Source organism: Calidris pugnax, unplaced genomic scaffold (genome assembly GCF_001431845.1).
Source record: "Calidris pugnax isolate Ruff unplaced genomic scaffold, ASM143184v1 scaffold1, whole genome shotgun sequence".
NCBI lineage: Eukaryota > Metazoa > Chordata > Aves > Charadriiformes > Scolopacidae > Calidris > Calidris pugnax.
In genome coordinates this window covers 3866792-3890406 of record NW_015090800.1, presented here as the reverse complement: position 1 = coordinate 3890406, position 23615 = coordinate 3866792, and the positions used below count along the sequence as shown (strand labels likewise).

Genomic DNA, 23615 nt, shown 5'->3' with positions numbered 1-23615 from the left:
AAACATAATGCTGACATGTTTTTAAGACTCTCTTGACAGTCCTGCTGCCAACGATTCCCCTGATTTAGGTCTTCTTGCTTGGAGAGATGTTTTAGATCATAGCAGTGGTCACGACATGCAGCACAAATTGTGTTGAATGTCTCGAACATGAAGCTCACCGTGAATCCATAAACATGCAGAACAGTGAATTTCCAACCTAGCGTTATCTTCTCCTTCTTGACTCCAAAGTATGCTCTGATTAAATTGCAACCAGAAAGAAGCAGATGTTTCCCCAAATTACGGCTACCAGAAAAATGCATCTCAGCACTCTCAGAAACCTGAGGAGGCCACATGCACAGAGGAAACAGAGGAAGCCAGTGAGATCAGTATCCCTATCCACATGAAAAGATTGTCTGTCACAAGCCTTGCTTTTGAAAGAGCACTGCTGAAACAAAAACACCGGCAATGACACTGGGCCAAAACACATGAGAGAAAATAAAATTTGATACCTGTTGATTTTACTGCTGTTGATCCCTATTCTGACCCCCTCTGTGGCATAAAACCTAGAATTTACTTAATTCACAGTAACACAGGAATCTGCAATGCAATGAATGCAAGAAGTTGGCAAGGACAGCTTCGTTTGTCATAGAGAAAAAGAAACCACAGTAAGGTGTCCTGTAACTGTGGAACACAAGATTTCACATGTGAATAGCAAAACTGATAACCAATTTTACTACGTGTACACTAATGAAGAGCTTTAATACATAGATGGCATTAACACCTTTAACCTCATGGGTTGCAATAATTTATTATATATTTTTAATTTTTTTCCAATGGAAAAATCTAGAAATACTTCAGATGATAAAATGCCTACACTAGGTTGCATCTGTAGGTGAGCATTTTGCTAAAATATCCACTGAAACCCTGGGAAGTTGAAACTAGCACAAGAGGGCAGGGAAAATCCGACTGAAGTCCTTTCGAAACATTAAACCATGCATCATTACCAAAGGTAGATATTGATTTTATTCCTTAAAAGTTAAACTATTTAAAATAACAAGCTCACACAAGGTGCTAGAAAAGGACTGGTTTATAAATAGGACAGTGATAGGTGGTGTTGGGTGCAGGCAATGCATCGTATTCATAATCAGTTTCTTTACCTGTTTCCACTGGGGTATGGGAGCAAGACGGCCCTGCTCTCGTCTGCTGGATGGTTGATTGTGAACACGTTCTTGATAAGGCAGGACAGGTTGCTGCATGCAGGTTGTAGGGAAAGTGAGTTGGGACCAAGGAGGAAAGATAAAATAGTGAAGGAAACTCAAAGAAAGCCAGAGGAATGGAATACAGAGTAAGACAGACAAACATTTAAGAAAAAAAAATAGGGTAGGGGAGAATTTGTTTAGCAAGTAAAACAAAAAGGGAAACAAACATCCAAGAAAAAATGGGAAACTTCCTATGGTTTTGGACATTCCCTTTATTTTTATTCTTCCTTCAATTCTTCCAGCCAATGTAGCGGCCGAGGAAACATCTGATTGATAAAGAGTGGGATAAACATCACCATTTTGAGATACTGTTATACTGCTGACACTGGTGTGCAGTGTAGCATACACGTACCTGACCTAGCTTTGAAGTAGGTAGGTCAGGTCCCACTCACAATCTGGCCATGGCAGCACAGAGCTTGGCACAAGCTATGAAGACAGACTACACAGCAGAGCAAGAACTCAGGCGCTTAAACCATACCGAGCCTTATACTGCTGACACCACACTGCTAGCAGGAGCTTGAAGTGACTCAATCTAACTTCAAGGACAACCACCCTGCAGCTGCAGTAGTTGGGACACCATCCTGAGTAACCAGCAGCCATCAGGAAGCCTCACCGGGAATGACACTAATATCCCGATTGCAAAGAAACTCCCAGGTGCTTACACACACATACAGAACTTAACCACAGTTCACAAGGACAGACAGACATCGTCTGGCATGAAAAAGTTCAAATCAGAAATTAAATTATGGTTCTTAAACTTTAGAAATAGGATGTTCCTGGAAAGCTTTTCAACAGCAATAGTCGTTATAAAAGAAATTTGATTGCTGGTAAGATGTTTTTGAAAGAGATTACCTAAAGTAATATGGGCAATAACAGGGAAATAGATTTTTATTAGGAAGTTCTTCTCTATCCCATATTCTTAAATTTAATTTTTTTCTCTTTTGAGTGAGCTTCATTCTTCTCTAGGAGAACTTCTGAAGTAGAAGAGCACCACCCATCTCAAGGAATGCATGTTATTCATTATTTTCCTCCATAATTCCGAAACAAAAGGGTTTTATTATTCATCTCCTACCTGTCTTCGTAAGCTTGAGGACTGCACTGGTGCATTCTCCTCAAACTTGGCCAGCAGCTGGGTTGCCATCGACTTGACTTTGTTCTGATTCCCAATGGCAGCGTCAATTCTCCTCTCTGTCAAGGCACTCACCAGCGTGGGCCTTTCTTCTCTGTAGCTTCGTGGGATGTCCTCCTAACAATCAACGATATCAAAATTGACCAAGATGCAATTGGATCACCTTTTCTTCTCTACCCCTTTGATGTGATAGGTTTCTAACACTGTAGAAAACAAATCTATTAGTCTGCACTTAAAAGCTCACATTTTACTTTCCTTTAACAGAACTTTTGATGACACGGTAAACTCTACTTATCTTTTCAACCTTATTTGATACACTTACCTACCAAAGACACCACAGTTGAAACACTCCCATGAATCCACCGACACAAAGCAAAGACCTATCTTCAAACCTTCATTGAGAACTCAAAGCACTAAGTTTTAACTCACTTGTACCTATTGGCCATAAACATTTCAATGTTCATAGTAGAAATGTATGCTTTTTGCACTAACCAAGGCTAAAGTTAAATATGAATGCAGATTCTGACTACACTGCATGACTTTACTAAATCAAAGTTTTATTCTTGGTGTCCTCATCAAATCAAAGTAAATTGCAGTAAAAATAGAACATGAGGGAACTGCAACATTTCATTTGTTGTGTACTATTCTTTCGTAAGCATCAGTAAAATATTTGCACTATAGCTATGACAAAATGTAACCTCTGAAGAATAATTACTTTTTATCTAAAAAAAAATAAATAAATCTTATATAAGCCCTGTCTGAAAATGAAGAAAGAAAATGAGAGGACTGAAGTGGGAATAAGGAACCTACCACGTGTTGCCTTCCCTGACACTTTCCTCACTGTAATACTTACATCCTCAGATTGGCTGGTTTTTCTCCTCTTTCCTGCACCGTCCAGTTCCTTTTCTTTTTTGTCCTGAAAATGGGAGGAGGAGATAAAATAACAAAGATAAGGATTCCCACACCTTTCTGGCCTGAGATAAATGCCATCATTGCACTTAAGCTTTGCAACACAACTGATTAATTCTGTGGGCTTATTCTCCATTTGTTTTAGAGGATTCTTACCTTCAAATTGGACATCCTTCAAAACTTTGAACTAATTGGGAACTGAGAAACCCGTTGTGTTTCAATACAAAATACATCCCCAAGTACTACCACAAGGCTAGGATTTTAAGATTGAAATACCATTAATTGAGAGTACATACTACACATGTAATTCAGAAGTTATACATGCCATGTATCATCCCATGCCAAGAACTGATGGACACATGGTCTTTTGCAAACACATAGCAGATACACACACATATATTTTTGGTACCACCTACTTGGACAGGAGTCTAACAAACACAAGTGTGTATGTAAGACTGTGACATGGTTACCTTTGGAGTGCGTTTCCGAGAGATGCTTTGTCCCAGTTTACTGAGAAAAGAGATGGGTGATTTGGTACTGGCAATTAGGGCAGCTTTTTCTTCTGCATTCAGGTCCAGAGCATCTGTTAGCAAAAACAGGTAGGACAAGGGAATGCCAAGAAATCATTTCTGTGGTGATATGATTTCACACACAACTGAAAGACTCACTGATATTTTTTTTAACATAACTCCTTTTCTTAAACTCTCTGTACAAAAGGATTCTAATGTCCAGAATTAATACTTTTCTCAGCCACTCTGCTTTTTAATTTTGCCAAAATCAAGTCTCTTTTCAGAGTTTATAACCACTCAGAATAAATACTGTGGTTGTTTACTCTATTTACTTTCATATTTAAAAAGCATCCTGATCACCAGTATTCTTAAGTGTTCAGAGTTTTAAAGATAATACCTGATATGCAATATATTTTTTAAAGGCACACAATTTTTTTAAAATACAGTTTTTCCCCCAACAGAAAGATAGACTTGAATTAAGATCATCAGTAATAAAGAAGAAGATATAACAACATTATTAATATTTAAAGTAGGCCATATTGATTTGTGTTAGGCAATTGAATCTTTGAGTCCAAATCAAAGACCTTTCATTCCTCATGGGCCTGAAGTTACTCTTACCATTGACAGATAGTAAACAGATATAAAACTTGGCCAGCATTTTGAAATCACCTACTAAACAACTGCTCGAAGGCATCTCACATTAGCCAAGACAGGTAAAACCCTAATAATAGCAAGAAAGCAGAAAAGTTATCTAGTACTGCTGAAGTGAGTTTAGAATTCTTTAGGACATTGTTTTGAGAACATTATTTTGTATTAACTCATTTTTTTGCACCTGATGCCACCAGCACAGTCTTTATCAGCACCAATAAGAAGTCAACTTTTGTAATGTCAAGTTAGTGAGTGACTAGTATGAGTTTACGCAGAAGCAGCATGAAGATAACTGAAGCACACACATTCATCCCAAAGGTGTCTGAGACACCTGCCCCAAACTCCTTACCGCTAGAGGGGATGGTGTCTTTGAACATCTCATAGAACTGCGTGAGGTACATCACCATCGACAGTTTATCTGGCTCTCCCACAGATGCCATTTCCTTTCCAGTCATAATGGGAGATATTCCAAACTCTTTTTCAGCGATGTCAAAGGCCAGCTGGTTATTCTTCTCCACGTTCTGCTCATCCAAAGAATCAAAGTCTCTGCAAAGGGCAGAAAGGCAGCATGCACTGGATCAAGTACAAATCAGTCTTCTGAAAGAACTCAGAGATCCATCTATTTTTTTTCCTCTCTCCAAAATATTTCAAATCTATTTGCCAGCAACCTTTTTGTATTGCAGAGTTGATGCTACTTGATTATGGTACTTGATTATTACTTGGCTCGAACATACTTTTTCTTAATTTCAATTCTTAGAAACTTTATTATCCTCTGAAATATTTCCTCACTTCCTCCACTGCTGGAAGACTGTACTGGTTTTCCCCTACGTTAAAATCTTTCGTGTGATTGGAACTAAATTAAGTCTTTATTTTTGTCCCATTTTTTTTTGACTGATCCATATTTGAGTTCTGCTGGCTTTTCCCAAAACTTGTAGAACCATATAAGAAGCTTGTACAGAGTTATATAAACCATTTTAAAAGCTATTTGAACTTTCCACAAGCTATAGAGATACTGAACAGAATAGCTCAGGTTAACTCAAGTACACCAATAGAGAAGTATTTCAGTGCACATAGAAAGGAATAACCAAGTAATTTTTCAGCATGCCTTACATTGGACTGGGTCTTTAAATGCAGCTCCCACATTTATTTTTGCTAACATCCCTTTGGGAAGTTGAAGCCATTACAGATTTCAATTAAAATAGCAGAGTCTTTGCTCCTGTTACTTCTTCCAGCCAGCGTTTTCCCATTCTAGCATCTGGGCACTGTTTTACCCAATTTATCACGTTAAGAGGATGCCTCCCCCATTCATCCAATCAGCACTTTAGTAGCAACATCTCTATTTAGACTGTGGGTCACTACTTCTAAAAAGAGCAGCCTAAAAGTCTTTAAAAAGAGTTACTGTTAAACAGGAGATTTATAAAGGGCTGTGTAGAGACTCATTCATAAGAAATTTAACTGAAGCTATAAACTATTCCTGAATAACTTCAGAGAGAAAAGAGCTGTCAGTCAATAATGGTTTCCAGTCAGTACCAATTTGAAGGTTAATTCTGTCAAATCATCCAGAAGGGAAAATGACAACACATTTATTTTCATATTTATCAAGCTATTATGACCTTCCACTCTGCTGGTCAATCACCATACGTTAGCTTCTATCAATTTTAATTGAATTAATTTCAGTCCATTTCTCAGGAAGTCACAAACGCGTTGCTTAAGTCTCCACACTATTAGCTCCAAATATCACTAACGTTCTGCTCTTCTTAGTTATTCAGAACAGCCAAGTTACTCACATTAAGTCTGGACGGTATCTGTGGATAATGGCACACAAAGCTAGGCCACTTTTCCATGACATGGTGAGATCTGTCACATTTACACCAGCATATCCATCCGTCTGCCTCTGGCACCAGCTGAGCAATTTACTAGAGCGAGCTACGGACTCTGTAAGAAATAAATCATATTTTTAAGTAGAAATGTACAACATCTCTTTCATTAATTCTAAAACCAACATAAAAACCATGAATCAACAAGTAAAACCTTCACATAAACAACAAGCTCCTTCTACAATGAGCAATACAGGACAGAATTCTTATTTTTTTAAAAAAAGACTGTCTTATCTATTTTAGATCCAATAAAGAATTTTTAATTTTCTATAAATTAATTATGTAAGTTATAATTCGCCAGGATTTTCAATCTAGCCCTTATAAAAGAGCCCCAGGAATTATAAAATAGTCACAAAGGCTTGTTTTAAATACGATCAAAAGGATATACAGTAGCACAAATGCTCTCTAAAGTCCAGATATACTATTTCTAATGGAAGGACTACAAATGTACTTGTGCAACTTTTTCTTTTCTCTTGAAAGCTTTCCTTTTAAAGCACTGACCCATTTTGACCTTCCCTCACTGCAAGATCTGACAAGATTACAGCCTAAAGGGACATGGTTGCAGGCCAAAGAACAAATCAAAAGCCTAGATAGCTATTCAGCAGTGGAAGGGAGGCTTAGCAGCAGAGTGGCATTCTGAGAGTCCCCAGACACTATCTGGGCATCCAAAGGCATGGTGTGCAAAAGGAAAAATTCAACATACCCCTCAGGGTACAAGACAAGCAGACAGATACCAAAATCCCTTATCAGAAAGCAGCTAACTTTCAGAATAATGCAAGCAAAGTCAGGTTTCATTCAGTTAAGCTAAGAGATGAGATTAAAGTATGAATGTGAAAGACTGCAGAAGAAACACCTGCTGTTAACGTTTGTAAGAGTTCTGAGTTTACTGTTAGAGTGAATTCAGACCAGGCTTCTCTACATTGTTATGGGGTAAAGGGTGTGAAAAAAATGTTTGCATAAGCAAATATGCTTAGAAATGTAACAGCATTATTAACCAAGGGAAATTAGGCAACAAAAATACATTTACACGTTAACTGAAACTTGAAAAATAGAAAAAGTCAGACTAGTGACAAAATGATTGATACTTTTTCTAAACCAAAAGAGACAGGTTAAGTAATACTTTAGAGCCCTTCTGCACTGATCCAGCCCCAGAACACCAAAAGGAACAGAGCAGTAGCCAGGCCTACCATTCCGAGTCAGCTTTGGTGTCCTGGAGTTCACAAAGTTCTCTATTTCCAGGTGAATGTCTTTCAAGTCTCCTGTATTGTACAAGTGGCGTACCTAAAATGACACAAAAAAATAAAAAGTTACCATCATGCCATGCACCCAAGATCCATACAGAGAGAGCAGAACAAGAAAGAGCCATCCAAAGGCACAAAAAGGAAGACAAGTACACTTATGTAGCAGAAATCTCTAGTCCAAGAACCCCAGAACAACAAAGAATAGCTAGTCAGCGCTGAACAGTCCAGCTGACTGCTGCTGCTGCTCAGTGGATACCAAATTGCACTGACAGACTGCTATACCAGATTATTACAAAGAAAATATGAGTGCGCACATGCACGTATAGATTTCATGTATTATTAGAACAAGGTTAAAACTGTCGATATCAAAAATTCCTAAACAGAAATTTGTTAAAGCACAGAGGTCGACTCTTGACTGATACATGTTTTCACTGCTTCCACTTTATATTGCCACATCAGGTCACTATCTCTTCCCAAAACATTAGCATAGCTTCATCTAAGGAAAGACAATGCAGATTGCAAGCATTCAAAAGCACCATTTGTCCAGTTTTACCTGCTGTGGCCGCAAGAAGTTCATGTTGATATTGGGATACCGGGTGGCGGGATCAATGCTGTAATGGCTGAAGTTTTTACTCACATTCTCAGGGGTGGTCTGAGGCAGTAATCTATAAATGCTTTCCCTTAGAAAAATAAAATTTTTTAAAAGTTTTAGGTTTTATGGGTTTGTTTTGTTTTTAAAGAAATTAATCACTAATAATATGCTAAGTCAATTCTGGAGATTTAAACATTCAAATCAGAAATCTAATCACTTTGGACATACTGAAACTTGGCTATTCAACAAGTCTATTAAAATCTCCAATTTAATATAACTCCAGAAATCAAAAGGAGGAAAGAAAACAACACATTAAGCATAACTGAAAGGGTTCCCCAGCACAAGAAAGACATTGAGACACAGGAGCGACTCAGGAAGAGGACCATCAAAGGGACTGGAGCACGTGCCCTGGGAGGAGAGGACAAGGCAACTGGGTTTGTTCAGTGTGCAGAAGAGAAGGACCAGGGAAGATCTTACTGCTGTCTGGAAATGTCTAATGGAAAGGTGATGGAATTCTGGCTCCAGCTGCAACATTATTATCTTCTTTTTCTTTTTTTTTAATTTCATACAAATGGAACTTTAAATATCCGTTATGCCATTAATATAATTTTTTAAATGATACTATGGTTCCTGATGGTCAGAAACTGCAATTGCTTAAGTTTAAAATAGGTTCCATTAGACTCTGGCTTTTACTTAACTCTACCTTTTAGTTACCCAAGTTCTGACCTCTAAGATTAATCACCTTGAGTCTCCAAAATAACACTCAACCAAAGATGATAAAAACATGAAGAACTCAATCCTCCAAAGAAACACAAGATGTTGTTTGGCTTATATGAAGCCAAGTGATCAGTTCTGGAGAACATGAAATAAAAGCAGGTCTTAGCTTCCTTAAAATAAAATCATAAAAGATACCCACAAGATAACAGGGGACAGCAAGAATTTTTGTCTCTGGTACTTTAAAGGCACCTATATCTTCATTTGCTTTGCTGTTGTAGAGCTGGCCAGAGTAAGTCAGGCTCACTTTCTCTGTGTAATATCAGTAAGCAACAAAAAAAGACTCCTCATCTAATCTGCTTTTAAAACTAGGACCAAGAACAGCTGCAACATTTCTTACTCCTCTATAAATATACTTCAGTTTATCAGCTCCTTAGGAATTTTTTTCTTTGACTGAATTATATCCACAAGCCTCCTCTAAAACCAGTGAGAATTTGTATCACCCATTCTGTCTATATATTTCTACTAGAAGAAATTGGAATGAATGATGAGATGTTGGAGAATTAGATTAGAACCAAAAGTGTATTCATTTTTTCTATTACCTCTCTGCAAGAACTTCCAAAGGACTAGCTCCGAGTGACCAACTTCGTACCATCCAAGCAGAGTCCATTGCAGCCAAAAATCCCCTGGCTATTCCAGTTCCCATTGGCCAAAATGGCTAATATTACAGTTTACCAAAAAAAAAAGAAAAAAAAAAAAAAAAACCCAAAAAAAACCAAAAAAAAAAAAAAAAGAAAAAAAAAAAAAAAAACCCAAAAAAAACCAAAAAAAAAAAAAAAAGAAAAAAAAAAAAAAAAACCCAAAAAAAACCAAAAAAAAAAAAAAAAGAAAAAAAAAAAAAAAAACCCAAAAAAAACCAAAAAAAAAAAAAAAAGAAAAAAAAAAAAAAAAACCCAAAAAAAACCAAAAAAAAAAAAAAAAGAAAAAAAAAAAAAAAAACCCAAAAAAAACCAAAAAAAAAAAAAAAAGAAAAAAAAAAAAAAAAACCCAAAAAAAACCAAAAAAAAAAAAAAAAGAAAAAAAAAAAAAAAAACCCAAAAAAAACCAAAAAAAAAAAAAAAAGAAAAAAAAAAAAAAAAACCCAAAAAAAACCAAAAAAAAAAAAAAAAGAAAAAAAAAAAAAAAAACCCAAAAAAAACCAAAAAAAAAAAAAAAAGAAAAAAAAAAAAAAAAACCCAAAAAAAACCAAAAAAAAAAAAAAAAGAAAACAAACAAACAAAAAAGACCAAAAAAAACCAAAACAAAACACAATAGAGAAAGGGAAAGCATCAGTTAGCAAAAATTTTAAACAAATCTCAATAATATATTCAAATGGTAATCTGCTGGGAAATTATAGCTCAGTAATTAGCTTAAAGCTCCACTCCCACGAGGCTAGAGCTCCCCCAAAGTCAATGTTCCTATTTCCAACAACAATTCATACCCTGGAGAGTCTTAGCAGCTTCTCTTCAAGATTGCACTTTTTAACCCAAGTACAAAATGCTAATTATTAACAGGCCTACAGTAGGTTCTGTAGAGTCTAATTGAACCAATAAGAAGCAGATGGAACAGACATAACTTCAGAAAAAAAATCTCTGCATACATTTTCTTAAGCAAGATCATTGCCATCCTAAATATTCTGTTTTCCCAACACTCCTACTCTTCCTTCAAACCTCCCACTTTATTACATAATAAACAGCAGCTTTTCTTATAGTTACTATTTTATAGGCAGAGCATATTCTGGTGATGGGTGCAATGGCTTGTGTTTCTGCTTCAATTCTTTCTTTACAAATGATAACTTTAAAAAACAAACCTCTAAGAGACTGTCCCCAACCAGTGCCACAAGCAGCTGGTGGCCATTCTGCTCTCGCACCAGGGCTGCGTTCTCCGATGCGTACATGCACGTGAAGTCAAACATGGCCACATCTGGCTGGCCATAGTGATTGATGGCAAAGTCCAGTGATGGCAGCTGCTGATTAGTGGAGAAATCAGCTGCTTCTCTGGCATAGTTTAGCAGAGCCTCCTGGTCCACATTCTCCCGTGAGAGTAGTAACTCTGTGTCGGCATAATCCTGTCAAAAAGAGAAAATTAGAAGTGTGAGAGTCAAGTGTGCAAGTTTAAGACTGGTACATACAATAGTTGGCATTAAAAATCCTACAAATCCACTGATACAGGTTTGCCCTCTAATTTCTTTGATTCCTACCTGTGTTTGTGCTTCCAAGAGAAAATTTGTAAATATTTTACTGCAAACAGTAACCAGTCCTCCCAGCCTTTCTGACCATGAAAGGGCTAAAACTTCTGAGCATTTCTCTTCACACATTTCAGACAAAAGGCACAAGACTCCTTCTTTATTCATTTGTGGCCAAAGTACTTTTTAATTAGCTTCTATCAGACTTGGATACATTTCCAATACTTTCTTCACTTCCTGTTGTTTCATTCCCATAAAATGAGGGATGCTCAACTAAGCTATCAAAGGTTAACATTATTTTATCTTAACATGAAAGAACCCTCCAAATCTACAAAGGAATACAAATTTGGAGAGGACTGATCTTGTAATACTTTTCTGATGGCCCAAAATACTTCCAAGAACAAGCATTAACCACATATATTTGTGGCCTAAAATACACCGGTATAAAAACATTCCATGGTGAAAGAAAAGAGTGTTTCCCTTCCTTCAGCACACTGAAAGCAAACTGCACCAAAATCTTAGTTTATAGAGGGTACAGGAAAAGTTAATACCCACATGTCGTATCACTCCTTTTTCCAGCAAGCTCTGTTTTTTGGCAGTCATGACAAAGTAGTGCGTATCATCTTTGTAGTAGACAATGTTCTCCAAGTCAATACCTTGTGACAGAACAAAAGACATGGTCATGAAGGAGCAAGTTACATGTTAGGTGTAACACAAGAGCTCTAACGGAAGAAAGTAAATTGAAAGTACGAGGTTAGAAAACCTTAGAGAGCGAATGCCAAGCAGCTTTCTCTCATTCTTTTGATGGCTGTAAAATATGAATCTTCAACAAAACCACAAGCAGAACATTTCACTTGCATATAGCTACCACTTTTAAAAAAGAGATGTGACATCACTCTAAGATTTGCCTTCAGATGCGGAATGGCAGGAAACTGAACTCAGGATTCAGACTTTTCCTATTTAGGGCTCATATTACCCGAAAACCTTAGAAGTTCTCTACTTCTAAGCAAAAATTATACGCATCTGAATGGAACACATCTGTTCTGTACAACTGTATAGAACAGCTGTAAAAACGGTGAAGTCAGATTTCAAAGAGAGCTAGCAATGACTGACTTCCTTGCACAAGATGTTCATTTATTGATTAAACACGAAACCAGAATTACAAAGCTGTAATAATAAAGACAAATAAGTTTTCACTGGAAATCTGGCAATTGCTGGCAAACCTGTGGCTTCTCGTAGATCCTGGAAGAACTTCTGGTTGAATATGAAGGCCACACCACTGATCTCTTCTACTTTGGCTTCAGCTGTGGTGTTGCGATTGATGAAGTTTGCTGTGATAGCAATTGCTAGTTTACCACGGAACTCTTTCCGGCGAAACCCTACAGGATGGATAAAGTAGTAACATTGAAAAATAGAGCACAGCTTCAGAGATGGCTTAGCATGCCACGGACAGGTGCTCTCACAAAACAGAGAGAATGGATTTGATGAACTACAAACTGCTCCACAGAGAAAGCAACAATTGCTTCATCAGAAAAATAAAAGTCTTGTTTAGGGAAAGGAGCTCCCCTTTCCTTCTCACCTCTTTTCCAAAATTGCAACTTGCATCAAAAATATTAAGATAGAATTCTCTACTAAACAGCATAGTAACACTTCAATTCCTCCTCTCAAAAGTAAGAGGTACCACACTAATCAACTAAAGAAAAAATGTAGGAAAATTTATCCAGGTCAAACCATCTAATTTCATGGCTAATGGACAGCAAGAGGAAAAAGACAACCCACTTGTCTTTTATGCAAATGGATTTTTATGTGGACTTGTAATCTCCCATTTCACTAGTCAAACACCTTTCCAGATTGCGATTGGGATGTTAGAGGTCATTTTTGCTCTGATTAAAGAATAAGCTCTATTTAAAAACGAATTACGGACACAGCATTACCTTCTAAGGTGTTTCTCCTGCCATCCCCTCCAATGATGACTTCAAACTCATACTCCGATACTGGATGGGTTTTTGGGTGGACCAATGCCCGCCAACCTATTCCTGTTGATAAACTCCAAGTTAATGACAATATAAATAGTGCTCATAATAGAACAAATACATAAACCCAATTCTTACTGTCCATAATCCCTTCCTCACACGGTCAGTAAACATACACTGCAGGACAGCTATACTGTTGATAGGGCTGTTGCTGACTTGCACAGCTGCTCTGTGTGAATCAGAGGCAGAGACAGCTCCAGTAAAACCCCTCTATTACTTTTAAGGATCACTACGACCTTTAGAGCTCCTCTACTACCTATTCAGTTAATAGGTATGAAACAAATAAGTCACTACCTCCCATGGCTATCAGAGAACAGGTTTCACAAAGATACAAAAAGCATAATACAAATCATTCACTGATATAAGTATCTTCAGTGAATGCAAGGAAAGGAGTTGCTTTAAAAAGGTATCTTCTGAATGTAATAGGCTTAAATATTTTAGGAGCAATTACTGTGTCATGTTCTATTTCTACATGTAGTACTTCAGGTGATTTTGTTCTATCTGATAACTAATTTGGATTTGTAAATAGAATAATCCTATTAAAAATTCAAGAAAAAACTGTATTAATAATTATTGTCATTAATGGAGCATGAGGAAAGAACTCAGAGTCATAGCAGAGTTAAGGAGCAGGAGTCTGTGTATCCCACCATAACTTCCCCCTTTCTCTACTACCCATTTCAATGCTACTTGCTTTCATTCTCCTGATCCTCCGGAGGGTAAACAAGCCCCTGAAATTCCACATTGACATGGATCTCTATTCCCAAGATCAAGGCAACCTTCAAAAGGATAAGCTGGAGCTGTCGGATACCTGCAAGAAAGCAGATAAAGAAATAAAAGGAAAAGAGCAAAGTGCCCACATGTCTCTGTTTGACATTACTGATGAACTGATTTAAAGGTCAGCTGCTACTTTCTTTTTCCTCCACTGTGCTCCCAGCACTTCCTCCAGGCAGCACTGGTGTGTAATATCATGGCATGCCAAGAAACTTCTATATAGCTGAAACCCCAGCCGTTTTCAAAGAATAAAAAGTAAATTTTTTCTTTTATGTTTCAGTCCCCAAATCAGCAACAAGGGAAACAACCAGAACATGCACTGCAGGAGTGGGAGGGAAGAGAGCACAAGCAGGACTGGACTTTTGTCACAGATGGCAACCAGCCATTTGATTAGCCTAGCTGTGATACTGAACTGCACATTCATACTAACACCTTTGGGATAGTGAGGGCACAGTAAGTTCCCAAGTTCCTCACCACCTCTTTCCTCTTCAGTTAATGTAGGCAGCAAGTATGAAAATGACAGCATGCCAACTCTATTCATTTGAGGAAAGACACCTTACTGTCAAGAAATGAAAAAATGTTCCATCTAAACACTAAATTCCAGCTGTGCTGAGAGACAAAAGGAGACAACACATATAAATTACTGGAAGAAATTAAACTACAAGAAATTGGAAGGGAAAAAGAAATCTGCAAGATTGATGTTCCAAAGATCTTCCAGTTTTACCATTCATTGACAAACACAAAATAAATAAATAGGCGGGTTTTGCTTTGGACAAGAAGCCAAATCTTATCTACTATTCTTATGCCACTTCATTCTTCCCACTTATGCCCAGTAGAGAACACAGGCTGGTGGGCAAAACTTGGCTATGTCCAGTAAATATTTGAAAAAAAGAAAAACTGAAAAATAATAACTTTGGCTCCACCAAAATATTAAGGTTTCAAAGGAGACTGATTTCTCAGCATTTGAGAATCATCAAAATTATTCTCAATTTTAATACATAAACACCTATTTAATTAAAACTTATTCATAGGCTGACAGCTATGAATAACTTCATCACTCTTCCAAAAATTAACAAAGCCAAAATTGTTCCTCCTCCTTCCAGATCAACATTCACAAGAATGTTCAAAAGCATTCAGTAATTTTTCTTTTTTACGAGTTGCTTACAATGCTCAAGAGAAACAGCATGCTGTGGCAGCTGCAGGAACGTAACAGCAAAAATATGAAAATTCTCCGTTAAAAAAAAAAAAAAAAAAAAGAGGGTTTGAACCTTAAATATACTTTTCAGTTTAGGGAAATGATGCGCCTGGGAAAGTAACAGGTGTAAAAGACGGTAGATATATAGAATCATAGAATCGTCTAGGTTGGAAGAGACCCTTGGGATCATCGAGTCCAACCATCTCCCCTACTCTACAAAGTCCTCCCCTACACCATGTCCCTTAGCACTGCATCCAAACGGCCCTTAAACACAGCCAGGGATGGGGACTCCACCCCCTCCCTGGGCAGCCTGTTCCAATGCCCTATCACTCTTTCGGTGAAAAATTCTTTCCTAATGTTCAGTCTAAACCTACCCTGTTGGAGCTTGAAGCCATTCCCTCTCGTTCTGTCACTAATTACCTGTGAGAAGAGACCAGCACCAACCTCTCTACAGCGCCCTTTCAAGTAGTTGTAGAGAGTGATGAGGTCTCCCCTCAGCCTCCTCTTCCTCATACTAAACAGTCCCAACTCCCTCAGCCGCTCCTCATACGATTTGTTTTCCAGCCCCCTCACCAGCTTCGTTGCCCTCCTCTGCACTCGCTCCAGCACCTCGATATCTCTCTTGTATTGAGGTGCCCAAAACTGGACACAATACTCAAGGTGTGGCCTCACCAGTGCTGAGTACAGGGGCACAATCACCTCCCTGCTTCTGCTGGTCACGCTATTTTTGATGTGCGATAACCTCATGGCACAATGTATTTATTTGATATCTAGGTCTAGCCCAAAAATGCACTACGTAAAGGTAATGCTGAGTTTTGCCATAAAGACTTGAGAGCAGCGAGAGGTGTAGGCTGAATTATAATGAATTATCCCCCATGCCCTCACCCACCTTTCCCCTGAGAAGAACAAGTGCTGCTGTGTCTAGCAGCGACTGTACTTACTGATATGGTCTATGGATCCTGCACAGAATTTGCCGTAAAACTTTTTGGCGCCAAGACCCCTCAAGTCGTGTATGGTGAATGGCCACAAATGCAGCACATTATTTCGGGAAAAGGCATCCCTCTTTTCTATGACCACCACCTTGGCTCCTAGGAATGACAGGTCGATGGCTGTACGAAGGCCACAGGGTCCAGCCCCAATTATCAGACACTGCAAAACAACCAGCACAGAGTAACTTTATGGTCCTAGGAGGAAAAAGATATTTTTACCACAGTTTCCAAGTATCCCAAGGCTCCTAGGAGTCTAAGTCCTCCTTGTCTGCAACGTAAGCTGAAATTTTAGATCAGTCTTTCTATTCTTACCCGTCATGCTCTGCCACCAAGATGTTAAACCAGTTCCTGCAACCTGAAAACAAAGCACGTCACAGAGCAGTAAAGTTTGGAGAAGCAGGGAAGCCACCTGCCTCTTTTAAACCCTCATTTGAAGAGACACCAAGTAGTACTCTCCAAGCCACCTAAGCACCTAGAGAACAGCAATATTTCTGAAGGCTTCTCCTTCTCATTCCATCCATGTGACTTTTTTTCTTAAAGAAAAGGTGATGTAGTGTTTTACTCTCATTTTCCAAAGCCTGAGCTGGCCCATCTTCTGAAAATCTTCAGTAACACCAAAAATTCCTCCTCATCACGGCGTAGCATAGCAATGGTTAAGGCAGGTAAATACAAAAGATGCTGTATCATTTAGACACTAACTTATGCCTATGCTGGTGCTTCTACTATCGCATAAAAGGAGACTTCAGGGAAGTAAATATGAACTTTCTGTGACTAAACAACTTTTATCAAAATACATTTTCTCCAACCTAACCTTTGTCATATAAAAAGTCTTTCATCTTCTCTTATCTTTATTCCCCTCTACTCACAAACACTCTCAGAGGCTAATAAGTTGAGAATGTAAAATACTTGCATATCTAGTGTTGAAAGTACTTCCAGAGAAACAAGTGATACAGCAAGATCATTTTTTTTAAGATTAAAACAACAAGATTAAACAGTTGACACTTCTTACCCACAGAAACCGAGGTCCACAAAGAACGCTGGTATGGTTACGTGCATTCACAGGAATACAGTACACAGTTCATTTTGTCATATCATTTTTGTACTTTGAATATAAAGCAGACCCACAGAATAGAGACCTTGCTACAGTGGTGACTACTGCTGCTGCCATCTGAGTATTTTCCAAATCCTTACACACTCTCATGGCTGGACAGAGTCCTTCTAGAAATTCTTAAGTATGCTAAAACTTCACTAGAACCCAACCTTCTGGTAAACAGCATATTCCAGAGCAAAGCTCTTTGTTCTTTGGTCGCCCCAAAAACTGGTACGCCAATTTTTACAGGTTGCCACATTTTCACCAGTTCTTCACTGGGGCATAAATTCTGCAAACAATGTGAAACCACAAATACAAAGCCTGACTGATGGGTGGAACAGTGTAAGTTACAGCAGTGATGACATAAGAACCGACACCCAAATTCAAAGTAAGACTAATGCATAAGACAAGAAGTCACATAAATCTGAGGACAGAGATCCAAGTCTAGAGGGAAGGGAAGAATAACAGCACTGCTGCTTTAGTAGCTTCAGGAACCTGAAGGCACATGGGAGAAAAGACAAGCCCAACCACTGAGCTATTAAATTGTAACATAGACTTGTATATTGAACTGGTGTCCAACTTGTCGTTTGTTAAAAGGGATAACCAATTAAGATCTAATATATTCTTCCAATTCAATACTGTTTTCTTTGACAGTAAGTATAACTCTTAAACATCATTTAGTCTTTCTTTTCTTACACTTGTAAGAAAATTAGCTGAGCACATCATGTTTATTCAGGTAATAGTTTTGCTTATCTGACAACTGCAATCTTCAAAGACTGTATTCAATAAGCAACAAGATCATACTGAGTTGGGTACGTTCTTTGATAACTTCCCTATAGAAAATAGTTATGACAGAGTACACAACAGCAAAGTATTTGTACAAAAATCAGACTATTCAAACTCAGGTCTATGTACTAAAATTATAAATTAATTGTCTGTAATTTTGACATAGAAATGTAAAAACATTTTTTTCCTCTACCGCCTTCCCTCCTGAACCCAACCAAGGATGTGGTTAACAACATCTAGGTTATATTTAAGACTCTAGATGTTCTGGATGTAAAATATATGATACTCGGTGAAGTAAATCATGGCCAAAGTTGGTGCTTTGGTTTTGTTTTTGTTTTTAACATCATAAAAATATGAAATTGTTATAAAAGACAGCAAGTTTTAAGCACAATTAAAAACAGAAGGAAAGATTATGCTCCCTTTCCCACTTTCAGCACTTCTTCCAGCTTCAGATCTCTCATAGAAACCCGCCTTTTTATACTCTCACGGGCAGCTGTAACTACATGAGACGCCAAGTAGAGCCAAGTAAAGGCAGCTACTGCTGTTCCTTGTTCCCTTTCCCTCAACTGCTGCAACTCCATGCATTAAAGCTGTCTCACCCCTCAGAAACACTTCTTGCTCAAGATCTTACAGAAAGATTATATTAAGTTTCAGTAACAGCACCATGGCAATGGAACATTAAACATAAACTGAAATCCTGTATTCTCTGTGTAACTAATGAAGAGAGAGCACCATTTGTAACTATTTACATCTGAACAAGCCATCAATTCCAAGTCTTGCTTTCACGAATGCTGATTATCTGAATTCTGGTTAAGCTGGACGCTAGCCATGTGATGCACTAATTGCCCAGCTGCTGCCCAGTTCCAGTCACAGAACATCACCCCTGACCAATTTTTATATGGGCAAGTAAAAGCTACACTACAGAGGAGAACTTCAAAACTGGTGTATGTTCAAGCGTATAGAAGCTGAGATTACTAAAGAAATTACTCTCTAGTCTGATAACATGGCTAAAACCCTAATCTTTATTTTAAATTGTATCATCTCCACACACACACTTTAATTTCTCTATTTTTTTATCTGTGGTTTGCAAACTAGATTAAACATTTGGAGTATAAACCCAAGTGAGATAGGAAACACCCAATCAGATATGATTCAGTTCTCAAAAGCCATCTACTTTGAATAAAGTCTCTTAGGAATTACAAAACATTTAACGGCAGATACAACTAGGACAGAAAACAAGTAATTAACAGAAACATATATTAAAAATATAAAAAGAATTCATATATTTATAATTTCTTAACATTAAAAATGTCAACAAATTTTCAACAAAAAACATTTATCATCACAGGTATATATTCTTTAAGACATACTAACAACAACAAAAAAATTAACTACATTTCACTTTCTCTAAGCGATTAATTTCACTACTCAAAATGGCGTGAATCCCAAAACCACAGTCCTGTATGTTTCTGGGTTGGAGCAGAGGGGGTGCCACCTTTAATTTATTCACCACTCATCCTTTTTACTTGTGTTTCTATACAGCACCTCACCAACAGCTTCTTGGAGATACTGGCAAATTACCCTCTGGCTCGCCTTTGCTCCCCTTCCTCTCTTCATAGTGTCGTAGAGTGGTTAGAGTTGGAAGGGATCTTGAAGATCACCTAGCTACAACACTCCCCTGCTGTGGGCAGGGACACCTCCCACTAGACCAGGTTGCTCAAACTACTCATCCAATGTGGCCTTGAACACTTCCAGGGATGGGGCATCCACAACTTCTCTGGGCAACCTCCCTGGAGCCTTCTTTTCTCCAGGCTGAACAACCCCAACTCCCTCGGCCTGCCTGAGGTGCTCCAGCCCCCTGAGCATCTCCATGGCCCTCCTCTGGACCCATTCCAACAGGTCCATGTCCTTCTTATGTTGGAAGCGCCCGAGCTGGACATAGTACTCCAGGAGAGGTGTCACAAGAACAGAGTAGAGGGATAGAATCACCTCCCTTGACCTGCTGGCCACGCTTCTTTTGATGTAGCCCAGGATGTGGACGGCTTTCCAGGCTGCGAGAGCACATCACTGGCTCGTGTTGAGCTTGTCCTCAACCAACACCCCCAAGTTGTTCTCCTCAAGGGTGCTCTCAATCCATTCTCTGCCCAGCCTATATTTGTGCTTGGAATTGCCCTGGCCCAGGTGCAGGATCTCACACCTGGCCTTGTTGAACTTCATAAGGTTCACACAGGCCCACCTCTCAAGCCTGTCCACATCCCTCTGGACGGCATCCCTTCCCTCCAGCATGTTGACCACACCACACAACTTGGTGCCATCAGCAAATTTACTGAGGGTGCACTCAATCCTACTGTCTATGTTGCCCAACAAAGATGTTAAACAGTTCCAGTCCAAGTACTAACCCCTAAGAACACCGCCTGGTTTCCACTCCATGAGGCCTGCGCGTGCAGCCATACAGCCAATTCCTTATCCACCAAGTGATCCATCTGTCAAATCCATGTGTCTCCAATCTAGAGACAAGGATGTCATGCAGGACAGCATCAAGTGCACATAAAGTCCACATAAATTATGTTAGTTGCTCTTTCCTTACCAACCAACACTGTAATGCCATTATACAAGGCCACCAAATTTGTCACACACGATTTGCCCTTAGTGAAGCCATGTTGGCTGTCACTAATCACCTCCTTATTTTCCACGTACCTTAGCATAGTCTCCATAGTTTCCTTTTCCTCTCTTCTTCTCATCCATGCAGGAAAGCAGCTACAGAGTAAGACCAGCTCAGCGTGATCTCAGACTGATGTGTCCACTGCAATCATTCCCCTCCTCTCAACCTTGCAGTCCTTCATACCAACACCAGCACGTTCTGAGGTTTCTCTCTCATCATTAAATGAGGAAAAGTCACACACGACCCCATAAGTCCCTGTTTATCTTGCCACCATCGCATCTCCAAGATCACTACATGCCACTTCTACAATCACTCTCTTGATCCCACTTCTCCAATTCCATGCTACACTCTCTCTAACTTGCTTTTGGTGCACAGACTAGGATAAGCTTTTGGACTACACAAAATCTCTAGGAAATTCTTTAGTCAAGCTTCCCAGTAGGCTTTACCATTTTTACCCACTTTTCAACTGCGCTTGAAGAGATGTTTTATAGACAGTTGGCTACATGTATTACTTGAAAGCATGTCCTTTTCTGATTTAAGACTCAGTACTCCTCTTTGTCTCCAGCTATTCTTTCAAAGCGCTGTTCTGAAGGACTTCGCTCATCTCTCCCACTTCTCTCACCACCGACTTTCTGCAGGTCTTCACTCATCATCTCTTTATCATCTTCCTCTACGATCTGCCTTTGCACCACCTCATTCACAGGCACTGGTTCAATCAGCTTGTCAGTGCTGTAGTTTAACAGAACTTTTCCAACTCAAGAGTTGACTACGTTTTGTCCAAGCTAAAATCTTTATCTTTTTGACATCTCCTCATAGCTGCCTAGTTGTCAGTTCAAGCCCAATATGATAAAAAGGAGCTCTAACGTCCTTCTAAACTCACCTCACAACTTACTTCCCTTCTAGACACGTGTCACAATCAATTTTCTGGATGTCTTTCAGAGCTGCATGTCAGCCTCCACTCACATCTATTTTTTGGTACATCCGCATTATCAAGCACTATCAAAGTCATACACTTATTCTTCCATTAAATCTCTTATTTCATGTTGCATCTCTATTATCAATGCAACCTTTTCTTCAGTTTACAGATCTGAAACGACTGACAAAGCCTAACTAGGACATACTTCCCCCTCAGTTCTCTACTGAGGAATTAGTCATTAATTCCTCATATTAAGATATTTCCTTCTCCCAAAAGGTGAATATTCAAGAAAAGAAGCAGCATCTCCTGTCCTCAATGAAGGGGAACAGAATCCTGTTCTAATTTTATCATATTCCACACTATCTACTTTTTTTAAAAAAGGAAGAGTATATGCTTATTTGCAAAAACAACCTATTCCATTCACATATTGATGAATGATATAAAGAACTGCTTTGAGTAACAACAAAACAAATAATCTCATACTGTACAGTCCAACAAGGGTGCAGCACAAATATCAGCTCACAATAATTCAGGTTAAAAAAAAATTGGGGGGTGTGTGTGAAAGTAGGAATTCCTGCAGTAATTATCTCACACACCAACCCTTTAGGAGGAATTGGTATGAGTTTCCAAAGCATTTTTTCTCTCTCAACCTGGAATATAAGTGATTACTTTCTAAATAATGGTAAATAGAATATTTTACTAAATCGGCATGAAAGTTCACTTTTCTCCAGACTCCTGAGTATATTCAAATTAAAATTAGAAATTTCCAACTGCAAATTTCACGTCCCTGTTATTGTCTAGTAAAAAAAAAAAAAAAAAACAAAAAAAAAAAGCCTGCCAAGATTAAAGGTTTACCAATTAAGATTTTCTAATTCATCTATAGTACTGATGCCACAAAAACATGAAACACAAACTTGCAGACCGCTTCTGAATAAATTACAAATCTTCTGATGTCCATTTAGCTTCCCGTATGCAAGATGGGCAGTCAAATTTCATAGTAGCAAACACATTTTTTGATTGAGAGTCAAACGCTAACAAATTGTGACTGTATTATAAATGATGTGGGTGAGAACATTCCTGAATATTCCCTGGGTTTACACTGATACCAGGCAAACATATCTCTAAATCAAGATGTTTTTATTGTGTACTCCAGAGACACCCCTCTGGATGGTTACCCTAACCATCCCTAACACGTAGTTGTCTTGACCACAGTGAATAAATCTCTTACCTTCGTGTTGGCGCATGCTTTCCCCTTCTTATAGTCCTTATGGCTGCCTCTTTTATCCAATTTGGCCCACAAGGCTTTGGCTTTCCAGTAATTTAGCTTGGATTTGAGTTTGTGATAGAAAGAACGATAGTCCTTGGGCTTTAGTTCTAAGTAGTCACAGAGCTCCTGGAAAGCCTTGAGAGTCCCCTTGCAGGTTGAAGCCTGGACAAATCTGTCGAAGAGAACATGAGCCTGGTTCACCTTCTCATTCTTACTTTCCTCCATGCTTCACACTTGGCAGCTGCCCTGGGGGGCAGCCGTTCTCTTCCAGTCTGCCAGATTTCCCGATGTTGCTCCGATGAGCCACTTTCACCTCTGGCTTACAAGCATTATTAACCTATAAAAGAAAAAGAAGAAAACATAACTGAGCTTGCTCTTTCTTTTTTTTTTTTTTTTCAAAATTTTGTCTAAGCCTGCTAAACCAAGAGCCCAGATTCTCAGCAACTAATAAAGCATCAGTCCTAAATTTAAGTCAACCGGTGAATACCCTGAGGTGATGAAGTGGAGCTTTCCAAAGCTCACTGAGCCTCGCTGCAGACAGTGGGACATCTCACCTCTGTTAAATCACAAAATACTTTACCTGAGCCAGCCCCTAGAAAGTTTTATCAAAACTCATTTCACATGAACAGCAGAGAAGTTACAAGCAAACTGGCAGATGTTATGTGATGTTTGGAAGGAGGCAGAGGTTTTTTAAATATAAAGATAGAATTACTACTGTAGCAGTCACTGTGATGACCAGATCACTGTGATAACACCACAGCAATGGTTACGTGCTGGTCTTAAAAACACCACTACCACAGTATACTTTAGGAGTTGGTATTCCAC

The 23615-nt window shown here is 38.6% G+C and overlaps 1 protein-coding gene across 21 annotated transcripts in view; it reads right to left on the bottom strand.

Annotated features, from left to right (window-relative positions):
- MICAL3 (microtubule associated monooxygenase, calponin and LIM domain containing 3) overlaps positions 1-23123 on the bottom strand; it is a 112600-nt gene extending 89477 nt beyond the window's left edge. For 17 of the 21 annotated variants that reach the window (XM_014937246.1, XM_014937244.1, XM_014937251.1 and 14 more), the window contains exons 1-16: positions 22752-23123; positions 16022-16229; positions 13806-13922; positions 13016-13117; positions 12305-12460; positions 11637-11737; positions 10707-10964; positions 9460-9575; positions 8105-8231; positions 7498-7591; positions 6221-6368; positions 4783-4979; positions 3747-3859; positions 3221-3283; positions 2311-2484; positions 1137-1229 (exon numbers count right to left, since the gene is read on the bottom strand). In XM_014937246.1, the coding sequence (XP_014792732.1) occupies positions 1137-1229; positions 2311-2484; positions 3221-3283; positions 3747-3859; positions 4783-4979; positions 6221-6368; positions 7498-7591; positions 8105-8231; positions 9460-9575; positions 10707-10964; positions 11637-11737; positions 12305-12460; positions 13016-13117; positions 13806-13922; positions 16022-16229; positions 22752-23015 (2331 nt within the window). In that variant the 5' untranslated portion in view covers positions 23016-23123. The remainder of the gene's footprint in view (positions 1-1136; positions 1230-2310; positions 2485-3220; positions 3284-3746; positions 3860-4782; positions 4980-6220; positions 6369-7497; positions 7592-8104; positions 8232-9459; positions 9576-10706; positions 10965-11636; positions 11738-12304; positions 12461-13015; positions 13118-13805; positions 13923-16021; positions 16230-22751) is intronic. The other 4 variants (XM_014937261.1, XM_014937264.1, XM_014937265.1 and 1 more) reach the window with 1 other exon arrangement.
- Positions 23124-23615: the final 492 nt, after the last annotated feature.